Here is a 24,149-nt window from a genome sequence, read left to right as displayed (position 1 = left end):
GGTGATTTTTCTTTCTTTGATGCCTGATAACTGATACCTTTGCCACCTCGTGATCACACAGGCTGGTGTGCTTCTTCCATGTGGGCTTTGTTGCTTCTGAGATAGATGGCTGCTTGTTTACCTTCAAGCTTTTAAGACCCTAGATGCTATATATTTTGATAGCTGGACACCATCAGCTTTTTTCACCACATTTACTTATTTACCCGCTTTGTATTTAGGTGAACATCAAAGAATGCCAATTTAATAGAAAAAAGTATTCTTTCACTGAGGGAGTACTTGAGTAGAGGCCCAATGTCCTTCTGCTACCTTAATATTAAACCTATAAATAAATGCACATAGATATTTTTCTCTATCCTCATATATAAATATATTTGCATATGTACATGTCTTTATCTAGACCTCTATAAATCCCTTTGCATCCCAGCTCTTTCCTCTATTTCCCTTGACTTTCCTCCTGTCCCACCATCACGCTCAGTCCCACTTGGGTTTGAACAATTCCTCTTGGTTTCATTACCCTTGATCATGCCCTACCAGGCCTCCCACACCCTCCTCACTACAGATTTGGATCACTTGTTGTTCCCTTGACCCTGGGTTTGTTGACACCATTACCTTTCCCCCCACCTCCCCCTCTCCCATGTCCCCCCAGAACTGTCGGTCCCATTGTTTTCTCCTCCTGATTGTGCATCCAGCCTATCTTATTCAGACAGACCTGCGGACATAATAACATGCACAAAAACAAGACAGAGAAAAACCAAGCAACAATATATAACAAAACAACAACAACAAAAAACTAATGACAACAAAACAAAACACAACAATAAAGAAAAGCTTGTAGTTAGTTCAAGGATCATTTGTTGGTCTTTAGGTGTGTTTTTCAGTCCAGTCTGTTGGGGCACCACGCTCTGGCCCCAAAGTCCACCTTCAGCATTCTTTGGGGACCTTGCTGATCTGTTGCACCCCCTTAGTGTTTTGCCTCGGTGTGGTGGGATCAGATCGGGCGCAATTCCCACCATTGTATCTCTGGTCTTGTCCTCTGTAGGCCTATGGGTCAGTGAGGGGCGTCATGTCTCATAGTGGGGTCGGCCATGTGGTCCTCTCTGTGGACTGGCTGCTCTAATTGGGATCATCGTCCTCAAGGCCTTGTGGGCCAGGATATTTAGCATATATTATTTATATGTAGTAAATATTTAAATATATTAAAAGAGCTGCACAATCATCACTACAATAAATATTAGAACATTCTCTTCATTCTTTATCTTTACTGTCAGCACCCCACTTCCCCCAACCTACCTGGCACACCATGAGAAACTCATCTAATTACTGCCTCTACAGATTTACGTATCTTGGATTTCATATGAAGAAAATAATATGAGAACAAAACCAAAACTCTACCTCCAAAAAACAAAAAATACTCAATCCAAAAGAAAGAAATGAAAGGAAATAAAAGGAAAACAAACGATAAGGTGTTAAATTTTGACCTAAGTTGGCATAACGAGCCCTCGTGATATAGTGGTCACTCATCGGGCTGTGTCTGCAAGGTCAGTACTTTAAAACATCCAGTTGCTCCCGAGGCGAAAAGCGAGGCTTTCTACTCCTGCAAAGAGTTATAGTTTCAGAAACCCACGGGGGTAGTTCTACCCACCTCTGCGGTCACTATAAGTCTGAATCCCCTCGATGGCAGTGAATTTGGAGTTTATATCTTCCTTAATGTCTTTTCCGATGCAGTTGGCCCCATAGCGAGACTTTCCACATTGCTGGTCAATGAGCAGAGAAGGGTCACCAGAGGCTTCATGGTGGGGCTCTGCAAATGGATTTTGGGCTTTTACTGTCATCCACAGCCTTCTGCAAACTGGGGGCTCAGACTTTAAGCTCTACTACAATTATCTCCTCCAGTCTTGGATTTTATTATTTTCAATCATTGGATCTTGTCAGCTGGTGTGTTTCCATGTGAACTACTGAAGCTCACTTAGATGGCTGCTGTTTTAAGATAATCCTTTAAGATCCCAAATGCTATTTTGAATCCATAGTTATTGTACTGGATTTTAAAAAATGACAGATGAGTTGACAATATATGTTATATTCTTCTTTTCTTAAAAAAATAAGCTGGATACAGTATGAGGGAAAAATGATAAATTTACCTCTGCAATACCTGGTATCCGGAGACGGGTAGATCAAATATTTAGTTTATCTTCTTTGAAGTCTGAGGTTTTATATTTCTTTCCTTTTGGATCTTGAAGGAAAATTTCTGGTTTTTGTATTGTCCACATGACAAGGAAGAAAGTGTTATTTCCAATAGTACTATCTACAGGCACGGTACCGTTTACCCATTTGCTTCCTGAAATATTTAAAGCTTTGCTTTCTACCTGTTTCAAACAAATGAACAAACAAGAACAGAAACAAAATTCTTTATTATTATTGACAATAGAGTTGCAATGTTTAGTCAGTCCAGAGTAATTTTAATTTTATCTTTAAGTAGTCAATGAAAGCAGCTAAGGATTATTTTGTACAGCTTTTCAAATAGAAAGATTTTAAAAAGAGTTGTTGTTAGGGGCCATTGAGTTGGTTCCAAGCCACAGTGACTCCTTGTACACCAGAAGGAAGCCCGGCCAAGCCCTGCGCCATCCTGATCTTTGTGCCCGTGCTGAGCCCTTTGTGCGGGGACGGTGCACATCTGTCTTGCTGAGGGCTTTTATCTTTCTTGCTGCCTCTACTTTACCAAGCATGATGTCATTCTCCAGAGACTGGTCCCTCTTGCTAACATGGTCAAGGTGCACGGGACAAGAGTAGAAGAACTCAAAAAAAAAGGTGCCCGTGAGTGTCATGAAAAGCAAATACATTCAGTAAGGATGATTCTCTTTTTATACTTAAAACACTTTCAGGTGTAAGAGTTAATGTCATAGAGAAAGCAGAATCAGTTTTAGGAAAACAGAAATTTTTTCAAGTGTGATCAACCAACTAATTTTCTGTATACTGACCTGTATAGCCTGCTGAAGGATGCTGCCACTTCTGGATGGAATTCGACTGAAAGCATCAATCAGTCCTGTTGCATCTTTATGGACATAAAAACTATATCCTCCTGAAACAGAATGTATGTAGTTTTAGAACCTTAATTTTAAAGCATAGATTAATACTTCATTTTCTGTCACAAATCTACTTAAGGTTTTAGATTTAATTTTTTTGAGGCTACAGAGATTAATTTCCACAATCTCAGAAACATTCTGTATGTTCATGTCCCAGATGTAGTCCCACACTAACTAAACCCTTGCTTAATATAAATTTAAAGTAAACTATAGAGAGTACGCCAAATTTTATCATTGTATTAGATGCAAGCAACTACTGCAAGAACAAAATTTAATTGCTGTCAAAGCTATAACATGAAATTTATGACCATTCTTCTGAATTACTTGTTTATTTTCTTGGTAGATCAAAGACATATTAAAACAATGAAAGGATGACATGTTAAAACAAGGTAACATTTTATAAGTTCCGAAAATAAACAATTCAGGACTTAGTGAAGGAATGCTTGGATGTTAGGACAGATGGATCGTAGAGGAGGAGGAATTTACACAAGTGCCTGCCACATATTGCAGGAGGAGATTTGAAGGCAGGGCTAGGATGGGATAAGAGGACGGGATAGAAACAAAAACACATGAAGCACTTCAACTAAGATGCTCGAAAGAGTTCTGGACTAACGGTAGCCTTGGGCAAATGGTTTTGAAGGGTTACTAGTCATATGGGCCAGGGTCTCCAGTTGGTTGGCAGCGGAAGGGCCCAGGGCAATGGTGTGCATGGTAACACCACTTTGTTTGACCTCCTCAAAACATAATCGCATTGCACCGTCTTCCCCATCTGTTAGCAATATGATTTCAGAACCAGAAGTATTTTGGTGACTACCGGTAATTACCTGATAATGAAAAGTCAGATCATTAATCTTTGGAATGCTATAGCTGAAGAAATGTAGACTAAGAACAAGACTGTTCTTTCATCGTGGAGAAGTCTGTAGTCCTACGTGCCTTAGTAAGTCAAAGGAAATGTTTTGCGTTCACGCCAGGCTGAGTTGGTGCGTGGAAGTGAGTGTAACATTAAGTGGTCTTACAGACTTTGAAAGCTGTACTATAAGTACTTCATATCCTCTCAATTATACTGCCGCTACTCAAGAGAAAAAGAACGGAGCAGTTGGAACAATATCAGGCATTGAGTGAGTACTGGTGGTCAAGGAGCGTGGTGACGCTGCAGGTGATGTGTTGAGCCATTAACTGTAAGCTCATTGCTTTCCAACCACTAGCTACTCTTCGGGAGAAAGATGAGGATTTCTACTCCCATAGATCGAAAGCCTCAGAAATCCACAGGGACGATTCTACCTGGCCTATAGAGTCTCTATGAGTCGGAATTGACTCAGTGACAGTGAGTTTGGTTTGGGGCTGAGAGCAAATGTTAGTGATTATTATCTCAAGGGGTGGTACAGGCAAGCAACCAGGTAATGGTGGTGACTGCAAACTAGACTGCACTTTTACAGTTATGATTGGAGGCAGGAATGTAAGGTCAATCGTGTGGCAGGTCACCTTTTCATGAATATTATTTGGGCACTGCTGCAGAATCTTGAGGAGCCCTGCTGGTGTAATGGCTATGTGTTGGACTGCTAACCACAAGGTCAGCAGTGTGAAAGCATAATCCATTTCTAGTAAGAATGATGAGACTTTCTACTCCTATAGAGTTACAGTCTTGAAAACTCAGGGGAGCAATTACACTCTGTCCTCTAGTGTCACATGAGAGTTGGAATTGACTTGATGGCAGTGAGTTTTTTTTAATTGTTTGCAGAATCTTAGGATTCTGAAGAGGTAAAATTGAGCTTCCATGAAGAAGGAAGTTCATTATGTTTAGGCTATCAACTGTGGAGCCAGATAACTTGAAAGTGAATCCCAGCATGTAGTCTCTTTCAATATAGAATATGGTCTCTTGGCTCCGTGGGTTGAGCATTTGGTTGATAACCTCACGGCTGGCATTTCAGATCCTCCCGCTGGTTCGTGGGAGAAAATGAGATGTCTGCTCTCTTAAAGAGGAACAACTCTGGAAAACTTAAAAAGTAGTTTTACTCTTTCTTATTGGGTCACCATGAGTCCAAATTAACTTGATGGTTGTGGGTCTCTCTCTCTCTCTCTCTCTCTCTAAGTCTAATATAGAGCTATTATCATCATGGTCTCAAAGGGTACTTGATGTAGAAGTAAACAACCAGGCAATTCTGGAGACTGAAAACTGGCCAGCATTTGCAGAGCTTTGACTGAAAATATCATAAGATATATACAGAACTTAGTATAGTGATTAAGGTTATGACCTTAGTAGAGACCAGGCTTTGAATCGCAGATTGTTAATCACAAGTTATATGACTTTGAAAAGATATTTTAATTACTCCGAACCTCAGTAAAATGGGCAGAAAATAGTACCCAACTCACAAAGTCATGGTGAAGATAAAATAAGATCATTAACATGAAACATTTAGCAAAGGCAAGAGTTACTAAAAACAAACAAACAAGCTCACTGATATCTAGTCTATTCCAATTCATAGTAACAACCACAGTTTCCTAGGCTGTGTATATTAATGGGAGCAGATAAAAAAACAAACAAAAAAACATCACTTCCATTGAGTCAATTCTGACTTGTAGTGACCCTGTCAGATAGGACAGAACTGACCCTGTTGAGTTTCCGAGACTGTTGCTCTTTACAGGAGTATATGGCCTCATCTATCTCCTAGGGAGTGGCTGGTGGTTTTGAACTATAGATTTTGACGTTAGCAACCCAACTCATAATCCACTATGACACTAGGGTGCCTCATGGGAGCAAACAGCCTTATCTTGTCCTATGGTGCCACCGGTGGATTTGGACTGCCCAGTTTATGGTCAGCAGTTCCACGCTTACCTGATGGCATCATTAGGACTTCTCTTTTTTTAAAAGATATTATGCTATTGTTATAGCTTTGTAAGTAATATGCTTATATACTGATATCACTTCATTTTGTAAACAGTTAAGCTTTAAATGTAATTTGAAATAACATTTAGAAAGAAATGCTCTTGGTTAAAATATCATAAGATATATAAAACTATATAGTGAGAAAACATGTATTGACTGCATTTTGAGCCCTGGGAGAACAATGGGTTACATGTTGGGCTGCTAACCAGAAAGCCATCGGTTGGTTCAAATCGATTAGCCACTCCTTAGGACAGTAAAGATTCACTGTGTCAGAAACCCTGTGTGGGTTGCTATACATCAGAATTGACTTGATGGTATAGAGTCTGGTTTTTTAGTTTATGTGCAAATATTCTCATATCGTTTCAGTGTCGAGTTCCATCACATTTTGAAGTATACATCTACACCATAATAGGAATTATGATAGCTATAATAATAGTAAAGCTGGAGCACTTATCTTACACAATTCTCATCAATAAGTGAGGTAGGTATATTATTATTATCTACATTTCCTCAGATGGGAAGCTCAGATTTCTAAGTCGAATAACTTACCCAAGGTCATTAAACCAGTGAACAATAAAGGCAGGCTTTCAGACTTACCTGAATCAGAGACAGCCCTGGTTATTCCTATGCTTCACTATCAAGAGACACCCAGGAAAGTGCAGAGATGGCATTAATCGGAGGCCCGGATGGCAGCAGCAAGCTGCCCTTAGTTGAAGCAGTGAGAGCGTCCACGAGGAAAGCAGCTTTCGGCGACTTAAAGAACGAGCACAACCTGATGCAAGGGGCTTAAGTGAAGAGCAAATGCCTTGAGAATGATTGGGACAGGGAATGTATGGGTGTGCTTTATACAATTGATGTATGTATATGTATGGATTGTGGTAAGAGTTGTTGGAGTCCCTAATAAAATGTAAATGAAGAAAAGAGGAGAAAAAAATGATTAGGGCAAAGACTGTACAGATGTGCTTTATACAATTGATGTATGTATATGTATGAACTGTGAAAAGAATTGTATCAGCCCCAATAATTTGTTAAAAAATAAAAAATAATTAAAAAAAATTTTTTTATGCAAAAAAAAAAAAAAAAAAAGAACGAGCACAAACGGGCTCAAATGTTCAAATCGGGAGAAACGAGTTGGGTTGAAAGCAATTCCCTGGGGCTTTTGATTTCACCTGTGTGCCTTAAGCTTGGTGCCATACTCCCTGGGGAGCCACCTCTGGTCTTTGTGAAATTTAAATGCCAGTCTACCTTGCTGATTTGGGTTTCCTTTATCCATAATATAGAAAAGTTGCTAAGTTCTCTCTTCCACAACTCACTCAATAACATTATTTTCTGTTCAGAAAAATCCACACTGTGGAGTGATAGAGAAATGGAGAACTCCTCAAAAAAAACCCCTGGTTTTCCCTTCCTGTCTTTGTTCCTTAGCCGTACAACCCAGTTCCTGGGAAGCGCGTCTCCCTAACCGCCGCTCAGACAGGCCCCGGCTGCGCACAGGGTGCAGTCGACGCATCTTTATGATTAGTTTTCCTTTTCTTAAGTGGTTTGCCTTGGTCAGATTGCTCTCTTAAAGGACCCCTGAGCTCCTGACTTTTGTTCAAAGGTAATTGGACAAAAAAAAAAAAAAAGGCAAGTGGTATTTTGGAAACCAGTTTTATCTTACCCTGAATCCTGCTTTGAGTCCATCGCAAATTGAAGTTCCACCATCAGCTCTTTCGGGCAAGTTTTTAAAATTTTATTTATCTTTTTTACATTTTATTAGGGGCTCATACAACACTTACCACAGTCCATACATATACATACATCAATTGTATAAAGCACATCTGTACATTCTTTGCCCTAATCATTTTCTTTTCTTTCTTTTTTTTCCTTTTCTTTTTTTACATTTTATTAAGGACTCATACAACTCTTATCACAATCCATACATATACATACATCAATTGTATAAAGCACATCCATACATTCCCCGCCCCAATCATTCTCAAAGCATTTGCTCTCCACTTAAGCCCTTTGCATCAGGTCCTCTTTTTTTCCCCCTCCCTCCCCGCTCCCCCCCTCCCTCATGTGCCCTTGGTAATTTATACATCGTTATTTTGTCATATCTTGCTCTATCCGGAGTCTCCCTTCCCCGCCTTCTCTGCCGTCCCTCTCCCAGGGAGGAGGTCACATGTGGATCCTTGTAATCAGTTCCCCCTTTCCAACCCACTCACCCTCCACTCTCCCAGCATTGCCCCTCACACCCTTGGTCCTGAAGGTATCATCCACCTTGGATTCCCTGTGCCTCCAGCCCTCATATGTACCAGTGTACAACCTCTGCCCTATCCAGCCCTGCAAGGTAGAATTCGGATCATGGTAGTTGGGGGGAGGAAGCATCCAGGATCTGGGGGAAAGCTGTGCTCTTCATCGGTACTACCTCGCACCCTAACTGACCCATCTCCTCTCCTAAACCCCTCTATGAGAGGATCTCCAGTGGCCGACACTTGGGCCTTGGGTCTCCACTCTGCACTTCCCCCTTCATTCGGGCAAGTTTTTAACGATGTTTTGGTAAGCATCATCCCCAGTGATTAGTGTTAGATGATTTTGGATTTTGGCTACAGCATCAAATGTGACCATGCCAACCAAAGATCCCTTTTCAATGATTTGAATCAAGTAGAGTTCTGCTGCTTGTTCATTAGAATGAGGCGATCATCCTATAAGAAAAAGATTCATGGACAACTTCACAGTCTCCTCGCTATACTTGACAGTGTATGGTGAAAGAAAAGGTCATTCAGGGACCAAGCATCGTGATCCTAATGAATTGCTGAATTTTAAACTTAAACACCTCATTTGGAAAATGCTTAAGAATAAAAGTTAAAAACCAATTCATGCTATACTTGAAAAACGGAAACATCTGTCTATTTTATTTAACAGCTTTATGTTCAGGAATTTTCATAAGAAAAAAATTAAAGACACTCATTGCAATGCAGCTTTTAGTATTAAAAAGCTGAAAATCTTCAACGCATTCTGCAATAGATTGTCGAAACTTTGTTCAGTGCATATATGACCTTGTATTTCTTACATAGACATGGTTAAAGCATATTAATTATAAACATCGTAAGCCATCATATAAGACATTTTCCCACTTTTGAGAAGATATATGAAAAAAGGCTGGACTCACATATGCTTAGCTTGATAACATTTACCTTGATAGTGGAATGATAGATGTTTTTTCATTTTTCTCATTTTTATTTTTGGAATTAATTATAAGTAAAGGGTAAGAACTGAAAGTAATACAGCATCTAATGAACCTTAATACATTAATTATTTTATTTTAGCATATTATCTTCTAATACTTTCTATATAAAACCATTGTATCAATATGTATTAGGATAATGAGTACCAAATATGTGAGTTTTTTAGTTATCTTATTATAATGAAATGAACTCATATTTTAGTTATTTTATTATAAATTTATTATCCATAATTATAAAATATGAGATAATTCATGTCAGTTATAATATCAGAACTAAACCTAGTATATTTCTATGAGCTTAACATTTTAATTGAGGAGAGAAAATTAACTGCCTTACTGTGTCCATGCTTCCAGATGTATCAAGCACCAAGCAGACTATTCGCTGCTTGGACCTGAGCAACGAAAATGTAGTAGGAGCCGGAGGTCTTGCTTCTGCCATGGGAGACGCTTTCTGAAAATCATCTGAGGCCATGATTACATCCCATGTGCTTCGGTAGTTGCACATTTTGTTGTGAAGGTTTGGGGCTTCTGTGTTGTGCGTCTCAGCTGTGCAAAATTCAACCACCTAGGAAAAATTTCATTAAAAGATGATAACACTATAATTGATGACAAATATATTATTACCTTCCTTTACAAATATATACTTGGCTGCCATTCTGACCCTCCACATATTTTATTTCTTGACAATTAAAATGTATATTATAATCTAACTTTCTGCCATATATTTGGCACTTCCAAATTCAATGGAGACAGGGCAAAACTCAATATTCACTGGAAATTTGGGGGTGGTTCTCTTAGGTATAGGTAGATAATAGCCAAGGGAAAAGGGGCTTAAAAGAACTTATTTCCTTTCTAGATTCTTAAAAGAAATCATTTTACTAGGGGCTCATACCCTTCTAGATTCTTCTGGGGCAGGAGGAAGATGGAAGATGCCAGACTTCAGTTAACTTTGATATAAATCTCTAGCATGTTCCTAAGGATGATATAGAGAAAAACCTTTTAACTGCAGAGCTATTTTCCATCTCTTCATTGTGGACCTAATAAATTGAGAACAGATATTTTAGCAGTTCACTCTCACTGCCTTCAAGTCAATCCTGTTTCTACCTACCGCATATACTTGAGTATAAGCCGACCCGAGTATCAGCGGAGGCACTTAATTTTACACAAAACTGCCTTCAAAATGTGCTGAAAAAACTCAGCTTATACATGAGTATCTACGGTACCTTATGTGGCAGAGTAGAGAGTAGACATGCTCCTTGGGGTTTTTAAGGCTGTAAGTATTTACAGGAGCAGAAAGCCTCATTCTTCTTTGAACCCTTGACCATTCTGTTAGCAGCCTGATGCACTATCCACTGTGCCACTAGGACTTCCTTTCAACAGCTACTAGCTTGTGACTGACCCGGTAAAGTCTCTGACACAAATGAGAGCACTACCTCTGAAAAAGGAGAAGAAGCATAAGGAGAAACGAAGAATCGTGTTTGCGTCTCTTTTAGGGGCAATTGATGAGTTGTCTCTAACAATTCTACCAATCTCTGTTGAGCTACTGTGTTCCCTGCCATGGAGTCTATTGTGACGCCCAGCAGCCCCAGGACAGGGTTGAACTGCCTCTGAGTTTCTGAGACAGTAACTCTTTGTGGGAGTAGAATGACTCCTGTTTCTCCCACGGGTTTCGGTAGACCTTGTGGTTAACAGCCCTGCGCATACTCACTAGGTCACCAGGCTCCTTAGAGTGATCCTAGAGTCCATGTAAACCCTACACCTTTCGACAATTTAACACCTGGACAATATGCCTCCACCACCTAGGAAGGACCCCGCCTTGCCCTCAGCCTCACGTTATAGTATGTTTAGTAAAGTCTCTCTTTCAAAAAAGTCCTCATAACACAACATGTACGAGAACTAAATTATTAAAATTGACCATCTTTTATCTAAGTTTTAAGGTCTTGCTTTCTTTCTGATGGGGTTCTGAGTTACACCTCCCTCCACACCCACATGGGTTATTAGGGTGGGATGAATGGTTTGCCTTCGACAGTTAATCCAAAAGTTGGAGGTTCAACCACCCCCAGCGGCACCACCGAAGGAAGGACTGACGATCCATTTATGTCAAGATCACAGCCAGGAAAACCATGTGGAGAAGTTATCCTCCTCCATAGGGTTGTCTAGGGTCAGACTCAGCTTGGTGACACAACAATCACAGTGGGGTGATTGGATGGGTGAAAAGCACAGTCTGCAGTCAAAGGGGTGATTTGTAGGAAGGGTTGCTGATAAGAATGTCTCTCGTGATAAGAGTTGTATGAGCCCCTAATAAAATGTTAAAAAAAAAAAAAAGAATGTCTCTCAAACCTAGTTCCGTTCCCTCCTACCTCTTTCACTACTTTGTTTAGGACCTCAGTGCCATGGCTTACCTGGTCTCTCTGTTTCCATCCTAGCCTTCCCAATGAATAGAATTATTTCCCGGAAAGAACAAAGCTGGTCATATTGCCAATTCGAAGCGGATTGGACAAATCCAAACAAGTTAGCACTGTAGTTTTGGTTTCCTATTTCAACCTAATTTTCCTCTTGCTCACGTTGTATCCTTTGCCTCTGTGACAGTGAATTTCTCCCTGCCCTGAAGTTGTGCCAGGAACTTCCTTGGGTCTCCATGAACCCAAAAGGCAACTTGTTATAAATTCTCTTTACTGCTTATGTGCTTGAAAAATGTGCTAAGTATTGAAAAAAGTCTAAAGAGACTTCGGTAAATAATTTGAACAATGCTCTACTTGTCATGACAAGGCAGGTTGACTTTTCTTTATCCTTTGCTTTTGTAAACCTGGTTCTTTGCCGGAATACCTTTCCGTTTCTTGCTTTGGAAAGTTCATCTCTATTTCTTTAACTCTCAGCTCAGAAGTCATCTCCCCAGAAGACTATTTCTGACTTCAAGATGGAGGTAGTTGCTTCCTTCCTGGACCTTAGTTTAGATCTCTGAAAGACCTCTTCTTACTTTGTATTGTGTGTGCTTTTCATCGTACCTGTCTCTTCCACTAAGATGAATTATTGAAGAATCCTCAAAACAAAACAAAAAACAAAACAACAACAAAAACACGCACTGCCATTGAGTTGATGCTGACTCATAACGAGCGGCTTGTAAGGACCCACTGAAGAGTAGTTATGTTTAATAGTTTCTGTGTTTCCAGCTCCTAGTTCAGTTCTGAAGAAGCTCTGGTGGCCTGTCAAGTAAACATTGGAATGTTAACCTCAAGGTCGGCAGTTCCCGTCCAGCAGCTCTGTGAGAGGCAGAGGAAGCGATCCGCTCCTGGTGAGGTTTGTAGCCCGGATATCCCTGAACAGGGTTGCAATGAGTTTTCTTGACCACACAGTGCTGAGCATGGTGTAAGCATAATACAGATCAGCAGAGGTAGCAATGGAACTGAACATTCACTATTTTAGATCACCTCTCTCTTGGGTCTGAGCTTATGGTCTGGTTACAGATACTTTCTTAAAATGATTCGGAGCGAGTGCTATTGGACCAGATGCATGATGAAAGTACAGTATTTGTCTCTGAGGCGCCCACACGCACTCACTGCCGTTGAATCAATACCGACTCACTGCAACCCTGTAGGACGGGGTAGAACAGCCCTGTGTGTTTCTGAGGCTGTGACTCTTTACTGGAGTAGAAAGTCCTTTTTTCTCCCATGGAGCGGCTGGTGGTCTCTAACTGCTGACCTTGCAGTTAGTTGTCCTCATGCTTTTCGATTATTACTTATCTCCCAGATCAGTAAGCAGGAATGATCTTTTAATAGTCCATTTCTTTTGGAATTGACACTGTACATTTTGACGATCTTCATCCGTTTGCAGGCTGAACACTTTGGATTGTCTACGTGGATTCAGACTCCCCGCCCCAAACTAAAGTGAACTTTCTTCAATCACATGCCAAACAGGCTGAAAAAACATCTTCCTGTCAAAGTTAGGTTGTAAGTTCACAAGTTTTAGGAGAAAATATCAGCTCTACATTTTTATTTAAACTTCTAATACCTAATATGTTGGGTGCCAACATAGTTTAATTTTAAATTGAAAAACAATAAGCCTTTATATATCTCATACTATGGAGATATTTGTCCCTAGTGATTTTGTATATGAAAATTTGCTTCTTTTAAATAAGCTGACTTTCCTAGCTAAAGGTTGTGTACATAATTTTATGTGGTGTTTTTGATAACTTTAACATATTTTATATTTAAATTATTTTTAAAATTTTATAAAATTTAATTAGGTAAACAATCATGTTTGCATTACTTATAATTGGGCACTTATCCAGCTATTTTATAAATTAAAAAAATAAAAATCAAGTTTTAATTTCTGCTCGCCTCATGCTAAACGCTGTGCATATTTTATTTATTTATTTTGCATATTTTATATTAATTCCTGAAACATTGTTGTAAACCTTAGAATAACAACACTGTGAGGCAGAGATTATAATTCCTATTCAACAGATGAGAAAACGAAATCGCAGAGTTCGCAAACTGTGTCTAGTGACACAGTTTGAAAATGCCAGTCTGGGTTTTGATAACAAGTCTGACTCTACTGAGCTGCATATACTTAAAGTAGATATTTCAGGGCAAACCTTAGCTTTGGTATTTGAATTATTGTGATGCTCTTCTTTAATAGGTTAAATGGATGTGTGGTTGTCAACATTTTTCTTCAAGACTGATTGAGACATGTGTGTTTTCACAATATCACTTGGCAACGGCTTGATGTGCTTTTCCTGTAAAAATTATGGAAAATCCGAACCATCAGCATGTTGTTTTCTTCTTCTTCTTCTTCTTCTTCTTCTTCTTCTTCTTCTTCTTCTTCTTCTTCTTCTTCTTCTTCTTCTTCTTCTTCTTCTTCTTCTTCTTCTCCATCAGCGCTTTTCAAAGCTACAGAATGAATTATTACGGAACAATAGGGTGGATAAAGCGTAGAATTCCAGGCAAGGCTGTCACTCTAGCTCAGAAGTCGAGCGAGTGAAGCAACGTTAATGAGACTCTTAGGTGACTCCCCAAGGGCGCAGCTGGATAGGGGAAGAAAGGGTAAAGGCCCCAGAGAGCAGGTAGAGATACGCAGACTTCCTGAACCGGGGTGGGAGAAAATGACTTGTGAATCCCAGCGAGCTCTCCTCTTTCTGTTGGTACAGGTATTTCAAAGCAGAGAACCCAACTTTCTTAACAGATGTTTTTCTGCAGTGTTTTCCCTTTTTTGTGTTTATGAGACTGGAAAAGAGAGTACTTACAGATTTGACGTTTTACATAAACATGATGGATTCCTTTGCAGCTTGAGATTTTTCTGGGATGAATGTACATTTTGCTTCATACAGGCCCGAATGTGAGTCACGTTCACAGGGCCTTGTGTCGCAGGTGCCCCGCTGGCATGCTTTAAAAACCACATTAATACCAGTGATGTTAGTTGAACATCTATGATGAAAGAATTCAACTACATTGTTATAAGAAGATCCCACACATCATGAATAAAGATCCATAGTCTAAATCTTTCCTCCAGGAACCAGTGTTCTACACCATGCACCAATTTATTCCATTTTGACAGACCGGGCAAAATGTCCTACACCTCTGTACAATGAACTCAGCAAGGGCAATGATGTCCATTGATGTTTATTAACCATTCATCACTCATTATTGTGATCAATAAATCTTTTATCCATGCAACTTGCACTCACAATGATAGCAATTCCCAACTCATAGGAATTTATCCTGAAGAATGAGTTAAGAGATAGGAAGGAATTGTTTCTTATTGGGGAGGAGTCAGCATTATGCTTAAAAATTCAAATTTCTATGTATGGTGTTGTACGTGGATTCGTGTTAATAGTACTTTTAAATTTACATTTTGAGAACCACTGAACTAGACAGCAGGAATAAACAAAAGTAATCCCTTCATGGTTGTACGTTCAAATTATTTTGTCCTTCTGATAATTAAAGCCATTGTCAAATTTTTCAAGGTGAACGGGAGATAGCGTATGGATGAAGGATTCTAAAGAAGTCCTGTTTGTCAGCTAGATCTACTCTTCTCCTGGGGTATTATTAAACTTCATAGCATTAACCTGTGTTAGTAAGTGTGCTTGTATTACAAAGATTACGGGAGCTAGTGAGTCAACTCTTCCAAGGAAATTGGTTTAAGAGTCAACCTGAAGTTCAACTCACATGTAATGAGGCTTGACTAGCTTATACCAAGTGCCTGGCACACAGCAGGAGTTCAGGGTCATTTTAGACTCTTGTTTTTACTGAGGTATCCCTTTTTCATGGAATGCTAAACTCCTGAATATCTATCTATATATACATATATATAATATTGTTTTTTATATAATATTGTTCTTGTAGTTAGCAGCCCAAATACTTACAAGAAAGGAAAATGTAATCTTTAGACATACCTTGAACCTGGACTGGGAAAAATATGGCCTAGACAACCACAAAAGACCACCACAAAAGCAAAACAGGAGCAACAAACATAAACAAAGATGTTTATGTATAGTCCATAAACATCTTCAACACTCAAAACTCACTGCTATCAAGTTATGTCCACTCACAGTGCCCTATAAAACAAGGTAGAACTACCCATGTGAGTAACTCTTTACAGGAGTAGAAAGCCCAGGTTTCCTCCCACGGAGTGGCTGGTGGCTTCCACCTGCTGACCTTGTAGTCAGCTGCTCTCCACATAACCACTGTGCCCCCAGGGCAGACTTCCGTTGAGTTCAGTGTGAGAGCTGCGTATGCATTTTGCTTTGGAAGCACTCACAAGACTATCTAGACCCAAATGAAGGGAAGAGGAGAGAATGTTAGTGAAGACTCATTTGAACAGTCTTGAAGGATCAATGAACAGTTTGGGTAAGATCAGTGGTTTCTGGAAAAAACAGCGTAGAATGAAGGTGGGAGCAGTGGGTGCACAGGGATGGAAGGCTAGTCAGCTTAGTGGAGGCAAAAACATAACAAAGTATTTTCTTTAAAAGACTCTTAACTAATAAACTTTTGAGCTCAAAGATTTATTTCCTATTATGTTGATTTCCATTCTTTTTCAGTACCCTTTAAATACTCCATGTACTTGTTTTTATTTTATTTTATTTTTTTAGGGGCTCATACAATTCTTATCACAGTTCATATATATACATACATCAATTGTATAAAGCACATCTGTACTGTCTTTGCCCTCATCATTTTTTTTCCTTTTTCTTTTTTTACATTTTATTAGGGACTCATACAACGCTTATCACCATCCATACATATACATACATCAATTGTATAAAGCACATCCATACATTCCCTGCCCCAACTGGAAAACGCTCCTAAGGGCCAGCAAACGATCCCTGAACTAACTACAAGCTTTTCTCTTGTGAACTGTTTTGTTCTGTTCTTTGTCAGTGGTTTGTTTTTGTTGTTTTGTTGTCTGGTTGTATACTGTTGCTTTGTTTTCCTCTGTCTTGTTTTCGTGCATGTTAGTGACTCCACAGGTCTGTCTGAATAGGACAGGCTGGATGAACTATCTGGAGGAAAAACAATGGGACCGACAGTTCCGGGGGGACTTGGGGTGGGGGGGTAAGGAAGTGGTGTGAACAAACCCAGGGACAAGGGAAAAACATGGGACCCCAAATGGTAGAGAAGGGGGAGTGGCAGGCCTGGTGGGAAATGATCAAGGGTAAGGTTGCTTAGAGAAGAGGTATACTCTAGCCCAGGTGGCGATGAAGCATGGTAGTAGGGCAGGAGGAAAGTCAAGGGAGATGGAGGAAAGAGCTAGGAGTCAAAGGGCATTTACGAAGGTCTAGATAAAGACATGTACATGTAAATATATATATAGGAGGATGGGGAAATAGATCTATGTGTCTATATTTATAGGTCAAGTATTAAGGTGGCGGAAGGACCTTGGGCCTCTACTCAAACACTCCCTCAATGCATGAATACCTTCTTTTATTAAATTGGAACTCTATGATGCTCACTCTCCTGACACAACGGCTGGAGCCAAAGTGGGTGAACAAGTAAATGTGGTGAAGAAAGCTGATGGTGCCCAGCTATCAAAAGAGATAGTGACTGGGGTCTTAAAGGCTTGAAGATAAACAAGCGGCCATCTAGCTCAGAAGCAACAAAGTCCACATGGAAGAACACACCAGCCTGTGTGATCGAGTGGTCCCAAAGGGATCAGTTACCAGGCTTCAAAGAACAAAAAATCATATCATTGACTGCACACCTCCATGATAGGATTGCTGAAGACAAATGGGTGCATAAGCAAATGTGGTGAAGAAAGCTGATGGTGCCCGGCTATCAAAGAGATAGTGTCTGGGGTCTTAAAGGCTTGAAGGTGAACAAGCGGCCATCAAGCTCAGAAGCAAAAAAGCCCACATGGAAGAAGCACATCGGCCAGTGCGATCACGAGGTGCCAAGGGACCAGGTATAAGGCATCATGCAAAAAAAAAAAAAAACCAAAAACAAACAAACAACGATATAAGTGTGTGTATGTATGTGTATATATGTGTATATGTATATGTATATATATACCATATTAAATGAAGGGGGAAGTGCAGAGTGGAGACCCAAAGCCCAAGTGTCGGCCAATGGAGATCCCCTCATAGAGGGGTTTAGGAGAGGAGATGGGTTAATTAGGGTGCGAGGTAGTACTGATGAAGAACACAGCTTTCCCCCAGATCATGGATGCTTCCTCCCCCCAACTACCATGATCTGAATTCTACCTTGCAGTGCTGGATAGGACAGAGGCTGTACACTGGTACATATGAGGGCTGGAGTTACAGGGAATCCAGGGTGGATGATACCTTCAGGACCAAGGGTGTGAGGCACGATACTGGGAGAGTGGAGGGTGAGTGGGTTGGAAGGGGGGAACTGATTACAAGGATCCACATATGACCTCCTCCCTGGGAGAGGGACAGCAGAGAAGGGAAGAAGGGAGACTCTGGATAGGGCAAGATATGACAAAATAACGAGGTATAAATTACCAAGGGCACATGAGGGAGGGGGAAAAGGGGAGGGAGGGGAAAAAAAAAAGAGGACCTGATGCAAGGGGCTTAAGTGGAGAGCAAATGCCTTGAGAATGATTGGGGCATGTACTTGTTTTTAATTGAAAAAATGTTAAAGTTAAGCATCTTTTCTATTCATCACTAGGGGCTGTTAAGATCTACCTAGAATTATGCTTCTTAAAGAAGTCAATTTGTTCATTCATTCTTATGTTTGTTTTTTTTTTGAGATTTGGACTAATTGAAAAGTAAAATCTACTAGGGGGCTTCAAAAAGTTTGTGGAAACATTCTATTACTTTTAATTCCAAGTTTTCAAAGACTTTTGTGAAATCCCTAATATGTACTGTGAAGCTCTTATAACTTAATTAATTTATTTTTTTACATTTTATTAGGGACTCATACAACTCTTATCACAAATAACTTAATTTATTTCAACGACACAGATTTGCCTTGAAAAGGCGTGAATCAAATAGGAAAAAAAAAGAATGAATAGAAACTTTAAGCCCAGTTCCCAGATCCTTTGGGGTTTAGGCTACAGCCCTCAAACACTGGGAGTTCTAGCCTTTTCTTTTCTCCTCTGCGAGTAACTTATTTTCAAACAATCCTCCAGACACTGAAATGATTCCCAATTTCTGCTTTATCCTCATCCCAAGATGGACTCTTCAGGAGGAATGGGACACATGCACAGAGGGGGAGTTGGATATGCAAGAAACTTGTAAGAACATTTATCTTCCAAGTTGAATGCTGTCTACCTGGCTTAGAAAACTAAAACGTCACATCTGAAAGTTTTAAGATGGTTTCCTTTAGTCCCACGATACCTTGTTGCTTCAATAGTGTTCCTTCTGGACATATGGAGGGGCTGGTCAGTGTTAAACTCATCAGACACTCCCCATCGGAGATGTGCCCATTCATGGACAAATACTTTGCCTAGGAACGAATGTTGGCACTTAAGAATTTTTAGTTTTAATATTTTGATGCAGTTGATTTATGTTTTAAATAACCCTATCTCTTTTACATCTTTCCATTAGATCAAAAATTGAATTGGTTAGGAGACAATAAATGATTAATTTTGTTATTACATGTTCCCCCCAAACAAAGGTATATAATATATTGAACCTAAGACTATTTCCAAACAAAAATATTACTTAATATCTATTTTCTCTCCTTAAAATCTTTAAAAATACCATAATCTCAGTGCTTTATTAAAAACCCAAATGGAAATAAAAACGTAAGTATAAATTAGACATGCCTACCTACCTCGGGGCCCATAAGTAGGCAAAGTATCAGTCAGCAGGAATTTTGGAGTCAAATGTATATATTGTCCTTTTTGTCCACATTGTCCATACTGAAGTGTACGTGGGTCATCTCCATATTTCAGATAAGGTTCAGCAACTGTGACGCCTGCCTGAAATAGCAGAGCAGTCAGCAGTCAGAACAGGCCCCCAAAGCGATAGAAATGGAATTTTAGAAATATAGATTCTTTCACTTAAATAAAAAATTATCTCGGTAACTAAAGTACTGAGGGTAATTAACAATTAACTAGTGATTGCAAGTAGTTATTTTATTTTTTTCTTTAAAGATTATCATTTAATATTTCATATTTTGCTGAACAAACAGAAATCATAGTACATAGTCAGGAGGCTTAAAAAACAACAACAAAACAAGTATTCCCCTACTTTGGGAGGAGCCCTGGTGGTCCAGTGGGATACATGTCAGGCTGCTAACTGAAAGGTCAGGAGTTTGAAGTCGTCAGACACTCTATGGAAGAAACATGCGACTTTGTACTCCTGTAAAGAGTTGAAGAACCAATAAAAGCAATTCTACTCTGTCCTATAGGCTCCATACGAGCTCTGATTGACTTGATGTCGATTTTTACCTTCCAGAATTTCACCTTCCATTTGAAATATATAAAATGGATCAAGAAATGATCCCTTGACGGTTAGCAGAAGACCCAATAATTCTTTGCTCTCATTTAAAGACATAGACACTTATGATTACTGATGCAATATTTAGTATCCAGTCTTACTTAAAATGTACGGGTTCCAATTTTATGCAAGCATATAGTCCCCGCCCCATCTAACAGAAATTACTGCAAGGTAGAACTATGTAGAATACTCCCTTGTTCCACGTACTTGCTTACTCATTCGCTTCGACCCCTCCCTGCATTGACAGGTCTGGGAAGGCACAAGGAGAGAGGACTTAAGAGGAGCAGAGAGGCTCTTACCAACTTTGTTTCATAAACTGCCTATTTTTCAGGCAGAACAGAAAAAGTAATCCTGGCACATACTCTCAGTTTGCTTATTCCTGCATCACGTCGTCACATTTTCCCTCTGGCTAGCTGCTCCACTTCAGAGTTGGCTCTTTCGGAAACTTCTCCAGTCAGACATCCTGTTGATCGCTATGGTTTCATGCAGGCTTTTTCCCATAGAAGGACCATAACTTACTCCTGAAAAAAGATTCTTTCACTCACGTACTCTCCGCAGATGCTTTGAGAGTTATGGTAAATGCTGACAGAACAGCCACGAGACTTTCTTTGGTTTTGAGATGCTTTTTTGACTGAAGTCTGATATTGTTTTGATGGGAAATTCATGAGAGTCCTATTTTGTTCTCCATATAGTCTGAAAAAATTCTCTTTTTAAAAATTTTATAACCTGAGAGGCTAGAGGAAAGAAACCCCAATATCCCCACGCCACCCCATACATATATATTTCCATCTGAAGTGAAATCTTCCAAGCACAGCTTGCTTCAAAGAAATTCTCTTTAGAAATTTTTCTCTAGGCTCTTTTCCATCATCTACGTAATTGGGTTTTCACTGATCTCTTCTGTAGCATGTCAGAGGTTACAATATCACCTCATAATTAATTGTATCCTAGATTGAATTGAACCATTTATTAATTACTTTTTCTCTTAAATTTTTTTGAAGTTAAATAAGAAGTTTTATTAACTATCTATTAAGTAAAAATGAGGTTACATACCTATCTATATGCTTATATATTTAAGAAATATACATTAATAAATTATAAAATATGTATGTTAAATCTGTCCATTTAATTCTCCCATTATTATTTTTTTAAATCTTTTTATTGGGGTTCATAAGGCTCTTATCACAGTCTGTACATACATCAATTGAGCAAAGCACCCTTATACATTCGTTGCACTCGTCATTCACATAATTCACCTTCCACTTGTTATTTTTAAAAAGACCTGGGAAGAAAGCGAGACTGTAGGAGCCAGTTAAAATAGCCTACCTGCTCATATGATTCTTGCTTTGGCATTAAATACTCCGGTTTTGACTTCCAGGTCATCGGAATGAAAATGCTTACATTCCTGAAATACACTCTTCATTTGGTGGCATTAAACAGGTAGGCAGACGCGTCAAGTGCCATTTCCTGTTAAAATTTAAACCGTTTAAGATACCAATTTTGCAAAGCAGAAAGAGAAAACACATACTAGAGGCTACAAATATAAGGTCCCTTTCCTGCGGCATTTGGGCCAAGACGATGAAAGAGGAGCCCTGGGGTGCAGTAGGCTACGCATTGGGCAGTTTGAAACTGTTGGCCACTCAGCCGCAAAGACGTGAGTCTTTCTGCCTTCCTCAAAAGTTTGTTATTGTGGTAGTATTTTTACTCATATGCTTTTCTGTCTATGAAATCCAGGATAGATAAATCTACAGAGACAGTAACTCGATTAATGGTTTCTTAGGGTATGGTAAGAGAGGTTGGGGCAAATCGGGAGCTAATAACAAATGAGTAAAAGAAAGAAGAAAATATTTTAAAATTGATTGTGGCGATGATTCTACAACCCTTCTTAATATGGCTGAAGTACTGAATTATATGATATGTACATTATATGCCAATAAATCATTAAATAAAAAAAAGAGTTACAGTCTCAGAAACCCACTGGGGCAGTTCTAGCCTGTGCTAGTGGGTTATTATGAATCAGAATTGATTGGATGGCAGTGATAATTTTTTTGAACTGAAAAATAAGTTGAGGTTGATTGTAGCTCTACATTCTGTAAATAACTCCCACTAAAATGTAAGATAATGAAAAAAAACAGCCAATATGTTATTCCATGTTTGTGTCATCTGAGCCTGAGTCTTAAAATGAACTTGAGTTGTGTTAAAAAAAGGGTGTAAGGTCCACAGCTTTGAGTTTTCTCTCGCGGATGAGTGGTTGAATGGAAGGGGAGGGAAAGTTCAAAGCTGTGGACCTTACATCCTGGTTTGACCCAACACCAGGTTATTAAATACCTCAGGGTTTTAATGCTTACAAGCTCTCCATGTTGTTAGAGGGAGTCCAAATGATTCCTATAAATTTCCTATAAATGATTCCTATAAATTTCTCTCTTTCAGAGAGAAAGAGAATGTAATCTTAGTTGGAAGTGACTATATTAAATTTGCTTTGTTCTATCTCCTCATTCTTATATGTTCGAAAATCAACATTTTCTGTTTTTACATCCTGTCAGACCAGCTTTCAGCATAAAGGATTGGGGATAAGAGTAAATATGTCAGGTGAAATATAGAAAAGATTAAGATTAGGACCCTGTGCTGGCACATTGCTTACTTAAAATTTTGTAATGAAGTTGTAAACGTAAGGTTTGGTAACTTTTTATTCTTAGTGTGATTTGAAACCCCCAACAGTTTGATGCATTTATTTTGGATTATCTTTGCATATGGACTATGTTCATATAGGGAAAAATTTTACCAACTACTAATGAAAATAGCAACATATGATGACATAAATTACTTAATTTTGCTCCTTTATACAACAAAGATTTTAATTGCTGTTCTTGGCCATCTTCCAGGGCTACTGAGGAAATAAAAGCAGATAGTTTATACTAAAGTACTACATGAAGTGTTTTATGCTTTTGATTTATACAAATGAAATTTAGAAGATAAATTAACTTAAAACACATAATGCTTTCTTTAGGATCAGTCATAAAATATTTTGTATTTTTTAAGGGTGAATAAATTTAAAAAACAGAAGAAAAAGTGATGGTAGAAGATGATGAACAACAAAAAAAAGAACAACAACAACAAAAAGAAGATGAACATCTGGGGGTTAAATCTAGGTGATTAAATCAAGAAGTGATTTTTTTCAAGATAAAATTTGAGAATAATCTGTAGCTTAGCTAGTTGAAAAATATTTATAATTCAGTTGTATAATAATTTGTTAAGAAACAGTAACACTATTGATATATAATAGAGACACTTTAAAACTAAGTAGAAATGGGTCATAATATATTAGATAAATATTGCATAAATAATAGCTTTGTCAAAGCCATTTTTTTGGAGTTCTAATAATTATGTTTAAGTATGTGCATGTGTGTGCCTAGGCAACATGAAATCATCATATGTGTATAATAAATGTTTCTTTCTTACCTTTATATTTTTTTAATGAGTTTTTCATCTTCTGGTATACTGGGATTAATTGCAATTACAATGCCATCATATCCATTATCACTTAAAGCTACCATTGAGCTTTTCACTCCAAGCAAGAGTTGCGGAGCCAGGCACAGAACAATGTACAGACTGAACACCATTTTGGCATCTGGTAAAACAAACCTTTGGGAATAGAGTATTTATGTGTCTCCTTAGCTCAGGAATTTGTATCTAAACCAAAATATTTGCAAAAATATAATATAATAAAGTGCAAAAATTTCTTGAAGAACTTCCTTAATTTACTCATTCTAAAGATTTAGTGGTTGACTAGCAATGGGGATTTTGCTAAACACATCTATCATATTTTCATGACAGCTAAGGTATTAATTATTCATTGAATCAAACAATTCCTTTGGATTTTTAAATAATCGTCATTATGTCTTTCTTGGCTGTAGTTGCATTGTTGTCATAACTCTCAAATAGCATTAAACATCTGCTTGCAGAAAAACATCTGTGGGTGGTTGAGGAACTGCCGTGAGCAGGACCAGGAAACGGGCCATAAGAAAAGACTCATGAAAGGCAGAAAGAACTGGAGAGGGAGCG

General features: G+C 38.8%; 1 protein-coding gene across 1 annotated transcript in view; it reads right to left on the bottom strand.

The window, feature by feature from the left end:
* LOC142436762 (calcium-activated chloride channel regulator 1-like) overlaps nt 1-23,707 on the bottom strand; it is a 33,795-nt gene extending 10,088 nt beyond the window's left edge. Inside the window, 12 exon segments of the mRNA XM_075540225.1 lie at nt 2,139-2,363; nt 2,976-3,076; nt 3,727-3,904; nt 7,622-7,670; nt 8,465-8,624; nt 8,627-8,648; nt 9,528-9,755; nt 14,433-14,613; nt 18,984-19,092; nt 19,423-19,570; nt 21,414-21,558; nt 23,553-23,707. Of these exon segments, the coding sequence (XP_075396340.1) occupies nt 2,139-2,363; nt 2,976-3,076; nt 3,727-3,904; nt 7,622-7,670; nt 8,465-8,624; nt 8,627-8,648; nt 9,528-9,755; nt 14,433-14,613; nt 18,984-19,092; nt 19,423-19,570; nt 21,414-21,558; nt 23,553-23,707 (1,701 nt within the window).
* Nucleotides 23,708-24,149: the final 442 nt, after the last annotated feature.

Source organism: Tenrec ecaudatus, chromosome 1, assembly GCF_050624435.1.
Source record: "Tenrec ecaudatus isolate mTenEca1 chromosome 1, mTenEca1.hap1, whole genome shotgun sequence".
Taxonomy (NCBI): Eukaryota; Metazoa; Chordata; class Mammalia; order Afrosoricida; family Tenrecidae; genus Tenrec; species Tenrec ecaudatus.
The sequence above is the reverse complement of the archived record's forward strand: the minus strand, read 5'-3'. Positions and strand labels throughout refer to the sequence as shown.